At 35.7% G+C, this 17,352-nt stretch overlaps 1 protein-coding gene across 5 annotated transcripts in view; it reads right to left on the bottom strand.

The window, feature by feature from the left end:
* Cad87a (cadherin 87A) overlaps positions 1–17,352 on the bottom strand; it is a 295,629-nt gene that overhangs the window by 184,279 nt on the left and 93,998 nt on the right. For 4 of the 5 annotated variants that reach the window (XM_076434313.1, XM_076434314.1, XM_076434316.1 and 1 more), the window contains one exon: positions 6–41. The exons of the other annotated variant lie outside the window; for it this stretch is intronic. In XM_076434313.1, coding sequence (XP_076290428.1) covers positions 6–41 — 36 coding nt within the window. The remainder of the gene's footprint in view (positions 1–5; positions 42–17,352) is intronic. 5 annotated transcript variants of the gene reach the window in all.

Below are 17,352 nucleotides of genomic sequence, written 5' to 3'. Positions count from 1 at the left end.
ATTACCTCATGTTGTGCAGCGTGTTTTTCACAGGTCTAAACCTGAAAAAGAACGAAGTCATTAGCGATCAGGTGATAACTGATATTTTTTACAATAAATATTACAGTGACTAGACTGTGATTTTATGCATTTACGGCACAATCGAGTACGTGAAATTTTAATCCCGATTTATTAACATTATTGAAGAAAGCGAGAACTTTCTATTTGGTTCTATTTCTCCGAATGCATGCCGAACAATTTTTATTTTCTATAAAAATCCGCGATCTAATAATGACGAAGTAAAATAATCAATAAAAGGCATCTATATTTTGCGAGTAATCAATAACTTGCATGCATGGTTTGTCTGGGATTATACGCATGAGAATTATACAACTAAATTCAATATTAATTCGTGGCTGACGAATTTATTTAGCATGTATTAATTACCATCCATTTTAGCATGTGCGTATAATATAGTGTATTTAGCATTAACATATGTATAAGACAAAAATATGTTCAATATAATCGTTGAATGCTGAATACAATTAAAATTATATTCTCGAAAAAACATCTCCGAATAAATTTTGTGTTACATCATACCGACTATAAAGAATGCATCGACGCAGGATATCTTCGAGTGCATCGAACGGTACGTTACTGCGTGACCGGAACTCGATTACGCATTCTCCTAAATACGGAACGAGAAGCCGTTAAGTCGCCTGTCATACCGATGTGTGCAGTGTTCGATGCGTATTCAGATTGAAACAATTTGAAAGTTAGAAATATTTCTAATTTAATAATAAATACAATAGATAACTTAATAATAAATGCAATGAATAATTTAATAACAAATCAAATGAATGATTTAATAATAAAAATAACAAATATAATAAATAATTTACTAGTAAATATTTCAATAATAAACATTAAATCATGTCGTGTCCCCCGATTAATGGGACTGTTAGGAAATAAGTTTTGTGTAAAAACAATAGAAAATAGAAAATAAAATTTTTCTTTCCACGACAAAAAAAAAATAAAAAGTGAGAATTTATTATGTATCTGTTACTGATTGTTTACACCTATATCTATGTACGGTATCATAGGTGTTAATTGTTAGCTCACACTTAATCCGTCACTTGAACCCTGAAGTGAAATTGGGGTCGATGCGGTTTCACTCAAAATTATGCTAATAATGATTTAATGTGTAACTATTAATAATATTTGTGGATCTACATGAAATTTGACTATCTCATTACGTTTCTATTTACCGTCTCCATAGATACGAATATTGCCCATCATTTAATTGAATCATTGCATTTTGTAATTGTTCGTAACAAAGGTACGAATTAATTAGTATCTCTAATATTTTCTCTATAATAATAACCGTTGCAGAATTACCAAAAATACGAATAACATGTTGGAAAAATTCACAAATATTTCCACAACAAGTAATACAAAGTCCAATATGAATATCATTTGCAATCAGTATTTTAACATCATTTGAAAACCATCTGCGACACATAATATAAGTAATAATATTACGCAATAATACATATTATTACACACTTTATGTCAACCTCGTATGAAAGATAATTAAAGAGAAAAACGATCGATGAAAATCAAATAATACCGTATTGGAGTCCGCATTTATTGGTCCGTAGACGATAGAAATTATATTATACCATCGTAATTAAAAGCTCGTTTATTCGACGAATGAGTAAAATTAATTTTATCGAGAATGCAGTTCCATGAGAAACTATTGTACTTAACACTGTTTGTGCGATTGTGAACGTAGAATCATTTCAAATCAGAAGCCAATTTTGAAACTCCTGTACATTAATATTAGTAACCTTTCTACAGGGTGTGGACGGAAGGGTGGTACAACCGAGCGGGGGGGTGATACTACATGTAAAAATAAGTCGAAAAAAAGAATAACATTTTTACCACGTTTTTTCTGTTTGACGCTTCGTTTTCGAGAAAATCGAGTTTGAGAGTGCAGCAAATACGTATGATATTGCATAGGAATCGTCTGACGCGTCTGACCATGATCAACCAATTCTACTTTGTGCATATACAGTCGATCACAAAAATATTGGGACACAAATATTGTAGAAAGTGAATTGTAGAAAATATAGTAAAAGTTATATCTCACAACTTTTTTATATGGACCTATATCGAAAATTTAAAAAATACGTTTTGTACATCTGTGTCAATTACGCATATTCTGAAAATTTCATCAAAATCGGCCGACGTTGCAATGACCTACAAACGTTTAAAGATGGTGAAAATTGCAATTTTTCACGATTTCCGGCCTGTAACTCCAATAAATCTAAGGATTCTTACATCTTCCAACGCCTGTCATTTTTTCCCACATCGACCGATGTCGATGAAACTTTCACAGTGCGTATAATTGACACAGATCTACAAAATGTACTTTTTAAATTTTTAATATAGGCCCATAAAAAAGTTGAAATTGCAACTTTTAATATTTCTTCTACAATTATTTAGTTATCGATCTATTGCTCTTTACTTTACCGGACTCAAAATTTGTGCCTTTCTCATACGAATTATGATATATTTGGTATGTAATCCAGTAGATTTGTACTCGGCGCGGCTACAGATCGAAGTTTTGATCCTGTACGATCAATGGTTCAGGAGTTATGCTTGCTTAAAGTTGAGCATATTTCCAGTTTCTTGGCAGATAAGAGCGCCGCCATATTGGTTTGTAGTGACGGTCGCACGCCGCTTACTGAGTTGTTTAGGATTAGGTCGAGGGTGGGGCGCGGCGGCGGCAAGGTAAGTGGCTCGCGGTTGTCACTACAAACCATTATGGCGGCGCCCTTACCTGTCAAAAACACTGCAGATTGCTCAACTTTAAGCGACCATAACTCGTAAACTATTGATCCTAGAAGATTGAAACTTCGATCTGCATCCGCGCCGGGTACGAATCTACCGGATTACATACCAAATACATCATAATTCGTAGGAGAAAGGTACTAATTTTCAATCCGGCAAAGTAAAGTTTACCTAAAATTTCTTCTCACATCCTGTAGTAAACTAATTGCTCTTGCAATTAGGAAAAAGTTGACAACATATTACTAGGTCATTGAAATCGGTGGGGAGGATATATTCGTAAATAATTCCCAGTTTAAAAAAAATTGACGGGAATAATAACATTCTATTTAGCTCACACGCAGTTGCAACGAGACAGTTCAAGTTGCGACCGAGTCTAATTTCATGAATATAAAAACCCGCATTCCCCGCAAACCTTAACATTTCCAACGAGAGTAAATTTTCATAGAATTCTTCGAAATTTGCATTCACATGAAATTTCCGCAAACACTGAATTAACCACTTTCACAGCGGTTTTGCGTTCACCCGGATCTCATTTAATTGGGGTCATGTAAATTCATTCATTATGCAAAGTCTGAAGTTTTCTTACGTCCCTCGTTAAATCTCCGACACAATATCGATCGTCGCTGAAAAGTGTCTCAAGAAAATATCGATTGCCCGACGTCCTATTTCCAACTTGTCTTCATTCCATTCTGCTTCGAACTAACAATAACTAAAACTTCGATAACGAGTTGAACTTTACGCCTTGAATATACAAAGATGGTAAAAAGAAAGAGCGTCCGGTTCTTACGCAACCCACCGATATGTAAATTAATGCATATACATTGTTGTTTACGAAACTTATCGAACATTTACATTTGCGACATAGACATATAGAGACAGACTGCGCGGCCTGTACGAAGCGCTGAAGCCCACAATGGCGGCAAAAAACAAAAATAAAACATCAATAAATACATCAATTAGAAAGAGAGCGCTATGGGCTTCAACTCGCCCATAAGACGGCGCAGTCTATCTCTATATGTCTATGATTTGCGATAACACCTTCTTTGTTTTTAGTGGTACAAGAAATATTTCATGCGAATTGTGATAATCGAGATCCTCTGATTATTGCACTTGACTAATTGAAAGTGACTCATCATTACTTGTGGATCGAACACTGATTTGTTGCAGAAGCGTATCCTGAACGTTAATCGTTAGCTGTGTGATTAGCCAGTGCTGGACACGGTTGGGGCCCCTCAAACGCTTGCTTCCCCCACCAATATTTATCTTTCCCTTTGGGGTCTTCCTATGTATAGGGTGGGGGTGACTGAGCCGCTTGTCTTGTGCAGATGCTTACTTACTACCTGACCTTTCGGCACTGGGACCGGAAGGCTCTCTAAATTGAATTTCATAAGTCGTAAAACCTTCTAATTGTGCTTATTGATAATAATGCTCGACGCTGAGAAAAAAATTACTGAAAACCTCCCAGATCGTCGACCGTACCATAAAGGCACAGGCGGGTAGCAAAAAGGTCGAATGGTTTCGAAAAGACAGGAAAATCTTTTTTTGAAATATTGAATGTATGTATCTATGTTTTTACATAAATGTATTTGTATTCATTATGCACACAAATAGTTTTGTTTAAAAATTTATCGAAATATAATGTCTACTTTGAACGTCATGAATGAACTAGCATCATTTTCAGAATTAGTAAAACGTACAATCTGACACATTTTGTTTATTTAAAATTCATGCGTTAATCCACTTTCGTTTGTAAACACGAGCAGGACAAACGAAATACTGTCGTTTAATCTCAATATTTATTTATTTATTCACTGTTGCAGTATGTATGTAGAATTAATATTAAGTTATTCTGTTTTTAATTTCGAGTCGTCGTATGAAAGTTCTGAAATAGTGATGATACACAGGCGATTGTACGACAATAGCTGTATCATGTTCCTGTGCTTTTGGCATAAAAGTATTAAAATTTTTATGGTCTCCCTCGTCGGAACGACGATAAAAGAATTTTTAATTCGGCGTTCCCTGCTCCATATAATTTTATGCTTTCCTCAATCTTGGGTTTGCGCTTTGGTAAGACCCGATAGAAATTAAAAACTATTATTCATCTAAAAAGAAGACGTGGTATAATTTAGAATTTAAACGTAATTATATATAATTTGCGAGCATATTAATCGTATTAGAACAGCTTATTCATATTTTTATGCAAAATAAAAATTGTCTTCATCAGTTATAAAAAGCAGGGGTTAAATATAAATGTATTAATAATAAATACATTTATTATTAAATAAAATGATAACGTAGCAGTTATTTTTGATTATTAGTGACACACACACAAATGACAGGAAATGAACTTGAAATGAACTTACAGTGACATTTGAAATAATTGATTATGCAATTCCATTTACTAACGAAAATTCAATTGATTAAAATATATGAATATTGTAAGATTTTATTTAGCTAAACGAAAGATTTATAGTGAACTTTTGAAAAATTGAACTTCTGCACCACTTTCAAGACAAATGATATTTGTTTACTAGAATACCGAGTCTACCTTCCCCTTCTACGAAGCTATTCTCCCCGCTTCCGCCGCGATCCGGTCACGTGCACGTATCACAGCGTCACGTGACTAATCCGAGACTGGCACAGAGAGGGTAACAACATTTACCCCTCAATTCGTGCTCGCTCCCCTCATCTGCCGACTCTGGCAGAACCAGTGATGGACCATAAAAGTATTTAACGCATTAAATATAAATGCAAAGCAACATACAAAAAGTAATAAACAATAACACACGCGATAGAATACTTTTACGACTCATTAGACTGTACATGCTTCTACTAAATATACTATACAGATATAGTGTTCACCTCGTGGAACATTTTTTCTAACGTTTCGGACATAATCTTAAAACTTGTCACGTGTCATAGACCGGCTATATCGTTTTAACGATTTAGCATAAATATTCCCAGTCGTTAAATACGAACGTTCTCTACGTTCGCGATCAGCCGCAACCAGCGAGATACCGTTATTTTTGCGGAGCATAATTTTTAACGGACCACGGTTCCCAAATAATTTCGCTGCGTAGCGCCAATGGAAATCAGGTTTTCCAAGCATCGATCCAATACAGCTGTTCCTTCCGAGACTTTCCATGGATGCCTCGGAAGCCGTAGTTTCTCCGGGAAAGCTGAAATCGTCGCTGAAACTTTGCAGTCGACGAAAGTTTCGAGTTTGCGAACTGACGGGGAAATTCTCTTAGTAACAATAAGACCGATTATCTCGAACGGCTGAGTCGACGTTCGATCCCGGCATATGGCAGAAACGTTTACGCTGGTTCCCGGTGGATCGAGTCTCGGCCGTTCCACGCTCAAAAGCAATCAATTGTCCGGTGTTTTACACGTTCTCTTCCATGTGGCAGCTATCACGGCGTGCGAAAAATGATAAATAACCAGTGAGACCGGTGAATCCGGCAACAATCTGATCCGACTACAGGAACACTCTGTTCACAAAGTTCGCGGAATCGCATCAACGAAATTCGGTGCTTCAATTTCCCAAGTCGACGAGGGTGTCTCCTTCGAAATAGTCCCCTTCCGAATTTGTGCACTGCAGAGGTGAGCAATTATTGGCGGAACAAATATTTCGAATTCTATTAGGGCCGCAAGAAAGTAATTTCGGTATTTTAAGGTGAAATAGAGAGCCCAATTTTTTTATTCAAGCAGTCATCTGTAATGAATAAGATATTTTCTCTTTTGTCCAATAATCTTTTGCCAAAAAGAATAAATAAGAAAATGTTTTACTGATAATAATATAAAATAATATATTTCCATTTTAACAATCTGAAACGCAAAATAAAATATTTCTGTTTCAACCATTTGACCCAGAAAATAAAATATCTCTATGTTAACAAATTTTAACATGAAACACAAAATAAAATATTTTACTTTTTGCATTGTTATAATACTCTGTCTATTATTGTTATTATTTTCAGCAATAATATTTATAATCAAAATTAAAAATAAAGACAAAATACAAATATTTGTAATATATTCTCCAAATAAAATACTATTTTCAAAAATTACTACATTAAATATATTTTATATTCAAAGTTGTACACATACTTCAAAATAAATAGAATTATTTATTATTTACTGTTTAAAATACTATTTTCCCCAGCTCTCTGACAGAAATTCGGTTTTATTTCACCTTAAAATACCGAAATTACTTTCTCTTGCCAACCCAATATTTATATATTCTTGATTTTATTTGTGGCTTAAAAGAATAAGTATTTCAAATATAATTTCAAAGGTAAAATGTCTTATTTCGACAATCGAAACCACGAAATAAAATAGTTCTATATTTCGAGAATTTGAATCATTAAATAAAATATTTCTGTTGAACAGTCTGAAACAGAAAATAAAATATTTTATGAATCTCACTGTGTACTATTTTATTAATCTTACTTTAATTTACCCTCAAAAATGTTTAAAATAAAAATACTATAATATTTCGTGAAATGAAATCCAAATACTTTTAATATTCATCAAATAGAATACTATGTTGAGATACTATTTTAATAACTTTTAACTAAAAGAACGATTTTTAGTCCAAACGAAATTGATCTCAACGATCAAATATGATTAATATCTCTTGTATACAGCGATGTCTGTATTGACAACGAAACATGCAGCAGGTTTACGCTGTGATCGACTAGTTTATTAATTTTTTAGCGCAGCGTAGCTAAGCGACTCGCAGAAACAATCGCTTGTACCGTACTGCGCGTATTTTAATTATCATTCGTGTCTATTGGAAATTCTTCGGGTGTGAATTCTTTTGTTCCTAATGAATTCGTCTCATTCCTCGTGTTGCTCTACCATTCATTACTCTCATTAATTATTTTCGTCTCGCGTGTCCCGGCCTCCTATCCTCGGAGTGTCTTAATTAATGAGTCTTCGGCGCAACCCATCGAGGGTGAGCGCGCTTCCGATTCGTTTTCAGTTCTGAATCGGTTTTATCGCGTTAGTGGTCCTTTTCATCCTTCCGGTGGAACGACAGGAGATCGGTTCCTTAGTTCTTCAAACCGACACAGGAGAGAACTAAACGAGCAAGAGAGTTCATCTCGCACAAACAAAGTAATAATAAACAATTACTACTTAATGGGTATGTTCATACTCTCATTGCTTCTTTCAGTACTCAAGGCCCACAAGTAATCATTGAGCCGTTTATTGCGAAACTGACTTGACTCCATTTTTTCTATTACTGATATGTATTAAAGCTTTTGCGTGTCATTCACACAGAATACACGAAGAAGGAAGGCGTTTTTACGGACATCGAATGGTTACTTGCATGATGAATACATGATAAAAATCGTGAATAGAAATAAAAGAAGGTTACATTAAGTTTACAATTTTAAAAAGGAAATTTTTCATTTGCAGATTATTTTCTAGGATATTATTGAAATATTTTTTGATAAGAGTATATCTCCACCAATATGTTCGATTTTGTACGAGCAAAAAGCTTTGTTGGTCCAACGCAGACAAGAGAATATTCTCGTTATCGATAATTATTATAAATATATTCTCTTATTGATGATACTGTTTCGAGCAACAAAATTAATTCCTTTTACTTTCATAGAAAATTGAAAAGAAATTGCAGTGTAAACGAGAATATTTAAGCAAGAATATTTTTTACGCAAAAATATTAATTAGTGAAATTAGAACAAAAGACTAACAATTCCGAGCCATCTTTGGTGGTAACGTTGAATATTTTCATATTGTTCTGCCAATGAATTAAAGACTACTTGTAGAGACGCGGGAGTTCGTAATAAAATGAGCACTTAAATACCAGGATCGCCTCCTTTGGCCAGGCAGAAGGGTTTAACTGTGTCCCGCTCGTAATTTAAGCTCAGCATAAGCATTTGTGCTTTCCGAAAGGGGTAAGCGCAATCTCGCGTGAATCGTAAGCATGTGTACGAACGACTATTGGTAGGGGTTATCGTAAATTTCCGTCCGTTCTTGTGGCTTCTTTTCTTCTCTCTGTCTTCCACCCCTTTACCCTCAATTCTAAGGGCAACAATTTTCCTCGACGAAACTTTTGTTCCGTCGGATTTGTCCCCAAGTCTCCACTGCCTTCAATCTAATGGCGCTATTTTCATCCCACGCCGTACTATCCGACCTTTATTTATTCGCAGCAATTGAAGCGTTCGCGAAGTTTGTAACGTGTCAAAATCATTAAACGTTTGATAGCGAACAGTTTCGACGATTTCATCGCAGCCGCAATTTCTCAATTCCTCACTTCTTTGAGATCAAGATCGACATATAATTGCATACCTTTGTTATGAAGCAATTGTCTGCGTCAAGTAGAAACCAGTAAAGGATTACAAAAATCTGAGAATATTGTAATGTTGTTTTTAATGTAATGAAGTCATTAAGGGATGAAATCAATTTTTATTTTATTCCTGCCTCCCCCAAAATCAATGCAGAACATTTTCATTTTGCATAGAGATCCGCAGTCTAGGCATTAGACTAAATGCAAGTGTACAATAAATATAAGTTTTCCTTTTGATGTGCCTTTAATTTAAGCCCTCAGAGTCGAAATTCTTGCTGGAATACATTGTTGAATTGTCTCGAAGAATTCTATCGAAATCGAGTAAATTTTGATCAAGCTGACAGCCGAGTTTCATTGATTTTACTCCTATCACAAACTACGATCCTCCACCTTTAATTTGAGCCTTGAAACGTTCGAAAATTCCAATAAGAATGCATGCTAAAATTGGCTCAAAACTTTCTCTTAAAATAGTGCGTATTTTCTAAAAATATTGTAATGTTGTTTTTAATGTAATAAAGTCATAAAGGGATGAAATCAATTTTTATTTTATTCTTGCCTCCCAAAATCAATGCAGAACATTTTCATTTTGCATAGAGATCCGCAGTCTAGGCATTATACTAAATGTAAGTGTACAATAAATATAAGTTTTCCTTTTGATGTGCCTTTAATTTAAGCCCTTAGAGTCGAAATTCTTACTGGAATACATTGTTGAATTGTCTCGAAGAATTCTATCGAAATCGAGTAAATTTTGATCAAGCTGACAGCCGAGTTTCATTGATTTTACTCCTATCACAAACTACGATCCTCCACCTTTAATTTGAGCCTTGAAACGTTCGAAAATTCCAATAAGAATGCATGCTAAAATTGGCTCAAAACTTTCTCTTAAAATAGTACGTATTTTCTAAAAATATTGTAATGTTGTTTTTAATGTAATAAAGTCATAAAGGGATGAAATCAATTTTTATTTTATTCCTGCCTCCCCCAAAATCAATGCAGAACATTTTCATTTTGCATAGAGATCCGCAGTCTAGGCATTAGACTAAATGCAAGTGTACAATAAATATAAGTTTTCCTTTTGATGTGCCTTTAATTTAAGCCCTCAGAGTCGAAATTCTTGCTGGAATACATTGTTGAATTGTCTCGAAGAATTCTATCGAAATCGAGTAAATTTTGATCAAGCTGACAGCCGAGTTTCATTGATTTTACTCCTATCACAAACTACGATCCTCCACCTTTAATTTGAGCCTTGAAACGTTCGAAAATTCCAATAAGAATGCATGCTAAAATTGGCTCAAAAATTTCTCTTAAAATAGTACGTATTTTCTAAAAATTGGGGTTCGTGGTTTTTTCCATTTATCAATCAAACACAAAAGTCGCCTATAGCACCGATCGTGACGTCACTAGTCACCCTGTCTATTGGTACGTCAGTAGCGACCATAGCTCCTCAACTATTGATCCTAGAAGATCGAAACTTCGATCTGCATCCGCGTCGGTTACAAATCTACTGGATTACATACCAAATACATCATAATTCGTAGAAGAAAGGTACTAATTTTGAGTCCGGTAAAGTAAAGTTTACCCTTTAATTTTCATCGATTTAAATCTTTTCTCGAATCGTGACGTTGCCTTCTCGCGATAATTTCCACTTGTGTCACGACGATCTATTGAATTTGTTATTTGTGTTTTGTCGTGCAATAGAAGTCAAGTTCATTTAGTTCAAATTTATTTTCATTTTACATTCAACTTGAATGATTTATTATCTATATTTTCTATTAATTCGAATTTATTATTTGATGGCTGATCGATTGAGATTGGGTTTAATATTATTGAACATTAGGACTTACCATGTGCTATATTTTATTAATACTTGTAACTACGTGTCTAAGTTCTCTGAGCTATTTTAACTTGAAAATCAAACATTTCCTCCGACATAGAATAATTTTATTATGATTTTTTTCATATAAAATTGATATAACACCTCATACAATATTTAAATGTGCAGTAATTGATTAGATACCAACATAATTAATAATGTAAACAATAATGTAAATAATGCTACAGCTATTTTTAGTGGTGACTCTGAATCACCAGTCGAGTGCTAGGGGTTAAAGCTGTCGCAATACTGATAAGCGGCTTTTCAACGCGTTAAACAAGAACGTAAAATCTGATAAGACAAACCAGCCCTGTTGCATTTAGCAGACTTATTAAACCAATTTGAGAAGAACCTTTTCAAATTGCGAGGTATCTTTCAATCTAGAAAACCTGATCCTGTAGGCCAGCAGCTTATTGGTATCAAATTTCCCGCTTTTCATGTCCTTCTCATTTGTGGATTTGCGACTTCGAGACGTTACTGTCATTCATCTCGCCCGCATTTCCTTATTTCTTGTTTCGCCGAGACGACAACCCTTTCGACGAGGTAAATACGAAAGTATCATCTGAGAAACACCGTGTGCCTTCCATCTCGTCCACATCCACTTTCATTACCGGTGCGACGTCGTGGTTTCCTCGTAATCCGCAGTCTCGCGTAGATTGCAAAATTCTTGGACTAGGAGTTAGTCTACGAACGTACTACGGTTATGGGAGCACGATAAAAGAAGCAGTGAATATGGATTACGGATGATTGGGTTAGGAAATCTGTTGTGCGGTTGCCAGTAGAAGATCACGTTGTCGAAAGATCGAGACAGGAAAAAACTAAGACGCACTCGAAATGCATTTTCTTTTGTGATATTAAGTTTCATCCATTTAAATCAAAATCGAGAGACTATCATTTGTATCGTATCTAATTCTATTTTGTTTTAGTGTAAACGATTCACAAAGAAAAAGAAATATAGAGAAAATCGAGGAAGTATAATATTTCTGCTTATAAGAACATTTACACATCGATATGAATAAAAATCAGACAGCATAGAAAACATTTTAATCAGGAAAAGCAAAATATAGATATAACAATATAAATAAAATTATGATACAAATACAAATAAAATTATAATGAAATTACAAGTAATATTACAAATAAAATGTCCAGTGCATTTGTACGTGTTTACAGAAAAATAAATCTCAATTATTCCATACCAAAAAAAAAAAATATCATTCCACTAATTAATTTTCAATTACCCGACATAAAACGCCAGAGTTCGAAAGATATGCCCAAATAAAAGTGTCATTGAGTTTCAAAATCCGAAATTAGTCCGGACACTACTGTTCTTTCGAGGGTTAAAAGAGCACATCGTGTATCTTCGTACTATTGTTAGAAGGCAGATTCTATTCCGATTCGTTTCATTCAGTTTTGTTCGGAGTAAACCGAACTCGAGGAGCTGTCCTTTGGATTGTTCAAGCCCTTGGCCTACATAGAATTTCGATTTACCGTGCCTGATCTCAGACACACCGCAAATGGACTTCCCACGATAGTTTGTCCTCTCTTCATTGGATACGTGAAAACGAGGTTCCCTGACGAAAGTCGCTCAATACGACAGCCAACGGTGTTGGCTATAATTACTTTCGCCCTACACTTTGCCGAGCGGATGTGATTTTAAAAGATCGTTCTTTACTTTGCACTTGACCGTTTCTTCGCTCTAGCCTGCTAAACTTCGGACACTTTAATTATAGAATGTCATTGTCTCTATTAATCCGAATCTCGTCGTCGCGTGTTGAACAGTGTGGAACATAAAATGGGTATCTAAATAATGCAAACTTGACAACTGATCGACGTGACGCTTCAGCTAATTTTGCAATGTGTCAATTATGGCGTAGCAGCCCGTTTTAACAGCGCATTTGACCGCATTTTAATATTAGAACAACTTCTAAATTCGACCGAACGCTTCGAGGTTGCGTGTCTACTGGATGGCGTAAACACAAAGTGACTCTGCGGCACCACTAAAAATTGCTGTACCATTATTCAATATACATATTGTTTATGTTGTTTGAAATATCGATCGCAAGATAATGAAATGTATAATATTCAAATGTTCTCGGCGCAACGGTTCGATCAGTTAATAGGAAAAAAGCAAAATTTGCACGTTAGTTAGGAACTTTCAACGTTTCGATCTTCATTCAGATCATTTTCAAGAAAGTAGAAAAAACTGCGTCTGAAAAATATATTTTCACAATGTAAAACCAGAAACTTTAAAATATCTGTGTAACCAGAATGTAACAATGTAACAAGATACTGCAATAATTTACTTACATTGCTTTATAAAGATTATAAATACGGAATTGAAATTGTCTTAGCACATGCTGCTTTCCTATTAACTGATCTTTTTTCCTATTAACTGATCGAACCGTTGCGCCGAGAACATTTGAATATTATACATTACATATTGTTTACATTAATAAACGATGTGTAATGCTCTCGGCGCACCGGTTCGATCTGATTTTACATCAAAGCGATTTTGCAAATTAAATTAAATTTTCGACGTTTCGATTCTATGTATGTGTAGATCATTTGCCAAGAAAACTAATAACTGCGTCTGTGAATTATTAAACAGAAAAAGTAGTGTTATTATCATCACAATTTAATTTAATTTGCAAAATTGCTTTGACGTAAAATCAGATCGAACCAGTGCGCCGCCGAGAGCATTAGTACATCGTTTATTAACAATTATACGATCGACATTAAAAGGAACAATTGTTTACATTATTAAACGTGTCAGTATCTAATCAATAGACTGCGGATGTTTATGCAAAATAAAAAATGTTTGCATTGATTGCAAGACACAGGAGCCAAATAAAAATATCATTCTCCTTTTAATTATCTTATTAAGGTGAAACTACTTTAATACCTCCACTGTTTTACATTGTGCGTACCCATTTTTGTCATAAATGCAGGAAATCCGCGGTCTACTAATCAATTACTAAACATTCGGGTATCGTACGATCTGTTACACCAATTTCTTACCCATAGAATTTCAGAAATCACACCCGGCGCGCCAACTGTCAATTGGCCGACTGTGCCAACACGCGTCTAGGTCGAGCTCTGATTGGTCTGTGTTTTTCGTTAATAACTCCTTGCAAAGGATACGTTCGAAACTTTCATCGTCGATTACACCACTAAACACAGTTGAAATTATATCGTGTTTGGTATCATTTTGCATTAGCAAAATTCCACGAATATGTTGGTAAAAATTCCATAAAAAAATAATGAAAACTAAAGAAGTTTAAATTTCGGTGATACATCGTGATGACGCACGGGCCTTTAAACTGTGCCGGCGACGGCGACACGCTGCGGCCACGCGATTCTATTTCATTCTGTCCTTCTCTCTGTTAGGCTCGTCGATTGAAGTCCCGGCGCGGTCGACGCAGTCATAAAACAATAATTTCCCTGCGCAATATTCGACGGTGCAGCACACAGGCTGTTTGACAAAAATCGCGCGATTACTGTATCACAGTAACAAGGAAAGGGTGGAGTCGCCGACTGAGTGAAACTTTTTGTGGTGATTCTACACACAAAATAAGCAAACCGTACAATCTAGGTCTCCGAGGAAAATATTCTTATTATTTTAATAAATCCTCGTTCGTGAGATGTTGATTAATGATACGACCCTGCAGATCCTTCATTAAAATCTCGCGAAAATATTTTTCCCGTTTCCGCGACATACAAAAAGTAGAATCCCGGAGTATGTTTTCGCGGACCACTGTATTGAACGCATTGCTCGACAGGAAGAATTAAAGATCGGTTTCTTCGGATGTGATCTCGGTCATGGATCCGGATCACCGGGTATTTACGACAAGGGATTCCCGGTCAACGGTTTTCGGTATTCTCCGCAGGATAGGTTTCTCGGAATTGGATGCGCGATAGAGGTGTACAAGTTCCGCTTGATCCAACAACCCCTGTAGTTGTGGACTTTTTCCCTAACGGTTCTAGGAACGTTCCCGAGGATACAATTCGATAAGCCGAAAGCTGGTGTGAAAGGAAAATGGACACAAATTCGCGTGGTCGACGTTTCTCGTACAGATATTTTCTATATTCTTTGCGAACGTTGTACCGGGCGCATAGAAATTATATCTTATAGCGAAATTCTACCGGTATGGTGGAAATTGATGTACGACAGCTGCCGCAAGATTAACTTTGCCCTTGAATTTCAAACTCGACGATTTTTTTCACTACAAAACTCGATCGTACTCTTAAAAAAATTAGGCTGAAGTTATTAACATTATCACTCGATAGTGTTTCAACTAATTTCATTTATATTATATTTTCAACCGTCAGTCAAATTATATGTATAGCGTCCTATACATATATTAGTGAAGCCCTTGGAAATGATTTCTTTGCGCGCGAAATATATCGCGAACGTATAATATAAATAAAATCAGTTTGATAATGAAAAAGCTTTATTATAATTTTTTAATAGAACGGTCAGTTATTAAACGCGACACAGTTATCAAACGTTTTTACAAAACTTGGAACTTTTCACGGATACGATCATAATCATTGCCGGTTACGGCTGATCTATTGCTGACATGTACTACTTAAAAGTATATGTATAGCTTTGAACCAAGCATTTTAGTAAAATGAAGTTTACCAATCGGTTGATAGAAGAATCAAAGGAATTGTTTGTACTTTCGTACGAAATGGCGTTTTCTGTTTGCGGTTTCATATTGTCTTGCATAAACAAGGCGCTCTTATGGTTAATTGATGACAGTTGCTTTCCCCCAAATTCTTTCTGCACCCATTGAAGTCATAGCGAACATATATGCAGTAGCTGTTAGCTTTAAAGCTTGTAGTAAAAGTCCATAGTGAATAATTCTCCTGTTGAAATGTAATCATTTTCTGGTTAATAAATTTTAGAAATGAAAGTACATATTTATTGAAGTCTAAATAAATATATAATTTAATCGAAATAAATAAATAATTAACTAATATTCTTAGTGGGTGAATTTGATTTGCAAAAGGGTGAAATTGATTTGCAGAAGGGTGAAATTCTACCTCTAATTGATACGAATCTGTTACAAAAAAAAAATAGTTTTATCAAATCGATCACCTTTAGATGTTGAATCCTAAACCGGTGATTCTACATTGAGACCGGAAAATAATTTCTGGAACATGGCTCACATAACAATAACAGTTCTCAATAACAGATTATCACATAATCCGTAATTTCAGACAATCGTACAACGAAGCCGACGCAGCCCTCGACAGCGCACAAAAGTTTCGTTTACGAAAATATTCTACAACCGGGCACGGCAATCTCAGAATTCAAATATACCAGAGCTTAGACTACAAACGAGTTCGGAGCACAAAACCAAAAACTCGTTGACAAACCTACTTGACTCCTTAACAAGTGTCTCAGGCGCATGGTTAATAAGGGGTGACTTTAATGCGAAACACGTACCCCATTGGTAGAGCAGAACATTGACTAACACGAATACGAGAGCCCTACACGCATACAGATCTACCAAGCATCGGAGAACGTTCTAACTGCGCAACTCCACCGAGAAAGTAGGAGACCAGGTGGACCTAGTGGGTAGGTGGTTACTCCTGTCTCGTCTCACTAGCACAGTGCGACCTCACTCCCTGCAATTACAGAGATTTTGTGAAGCGAGGTAGGCCACTGTGGGAGTTTCAGCGAGCAAAACCTCTACAGCCTTAGCTAGCCGTACGTGTTTTTCGAAGATTTCCTGCAGGTAAAACAAACGCAGAAAAGAGCTTCCCCATGTGCGCTAGTGTCCATTCTGTTCTGCAAAGGAAAACACTTCTGCAGATTAAGAATATTAAATGAGCACGTGTGGAATGACTGTACCGATTTCCGCTGTCCCTTGTCCCCGACACAGTGGATCAGAAATAGCGGCACGCTGCTGTTTTTTGTAGCAACTAACTGTACAACCTAAAAATTAACCTCCGGGAGATACGTAATATCTAAAAAATGACAATTCAATTTTAAAACGCCGGTATTTTTTATTATTAGCTCGCTTTCTTGTCTGTCTGTCCGGTACAAATTAACTTCCCGATGAGCTAGAGACTTGAAATTTTAAACATAGCTCAGAACTGGATGACAATGGAATATTAAAAAACTAACTTTTTAAAAAGCCTATACGTTTAGGAGATATAAACTATTAAATTTAACCGTTACACCTCCCTGCGTGATGCTCGGTAGTGCGTGATCGCGTTCAGCGATCCCCACTCCGCGCGACAGCGCTCCCTACTCCACTACGCGTTCCCACTCTACTAACCCGCTTCGCATCGGAGGAGCTCAGTGTGCGTTCGA

The sequence above is a fragment of the Lasioglossum baleicum genome, chromosome 12 (assembly GCF_051020765.1).
Source record: "Lasioglossum baleicum chromosome 12, iyLasBale1, whole genome shotgun sequence".
NCBI classification, from domain to species: domain Eukaryota; kingdom Metazoa; phylum Arthropoda; class Insecta; order Hymenoptera; family Halictidae; genus Lasioglossum; species Lasioglossum baleicum.
The sequence above is the reverse complement of the archived record's forward strand: the minus strand, read 5'-3'. Positions and strand labels throughout refer to the sequence as shown.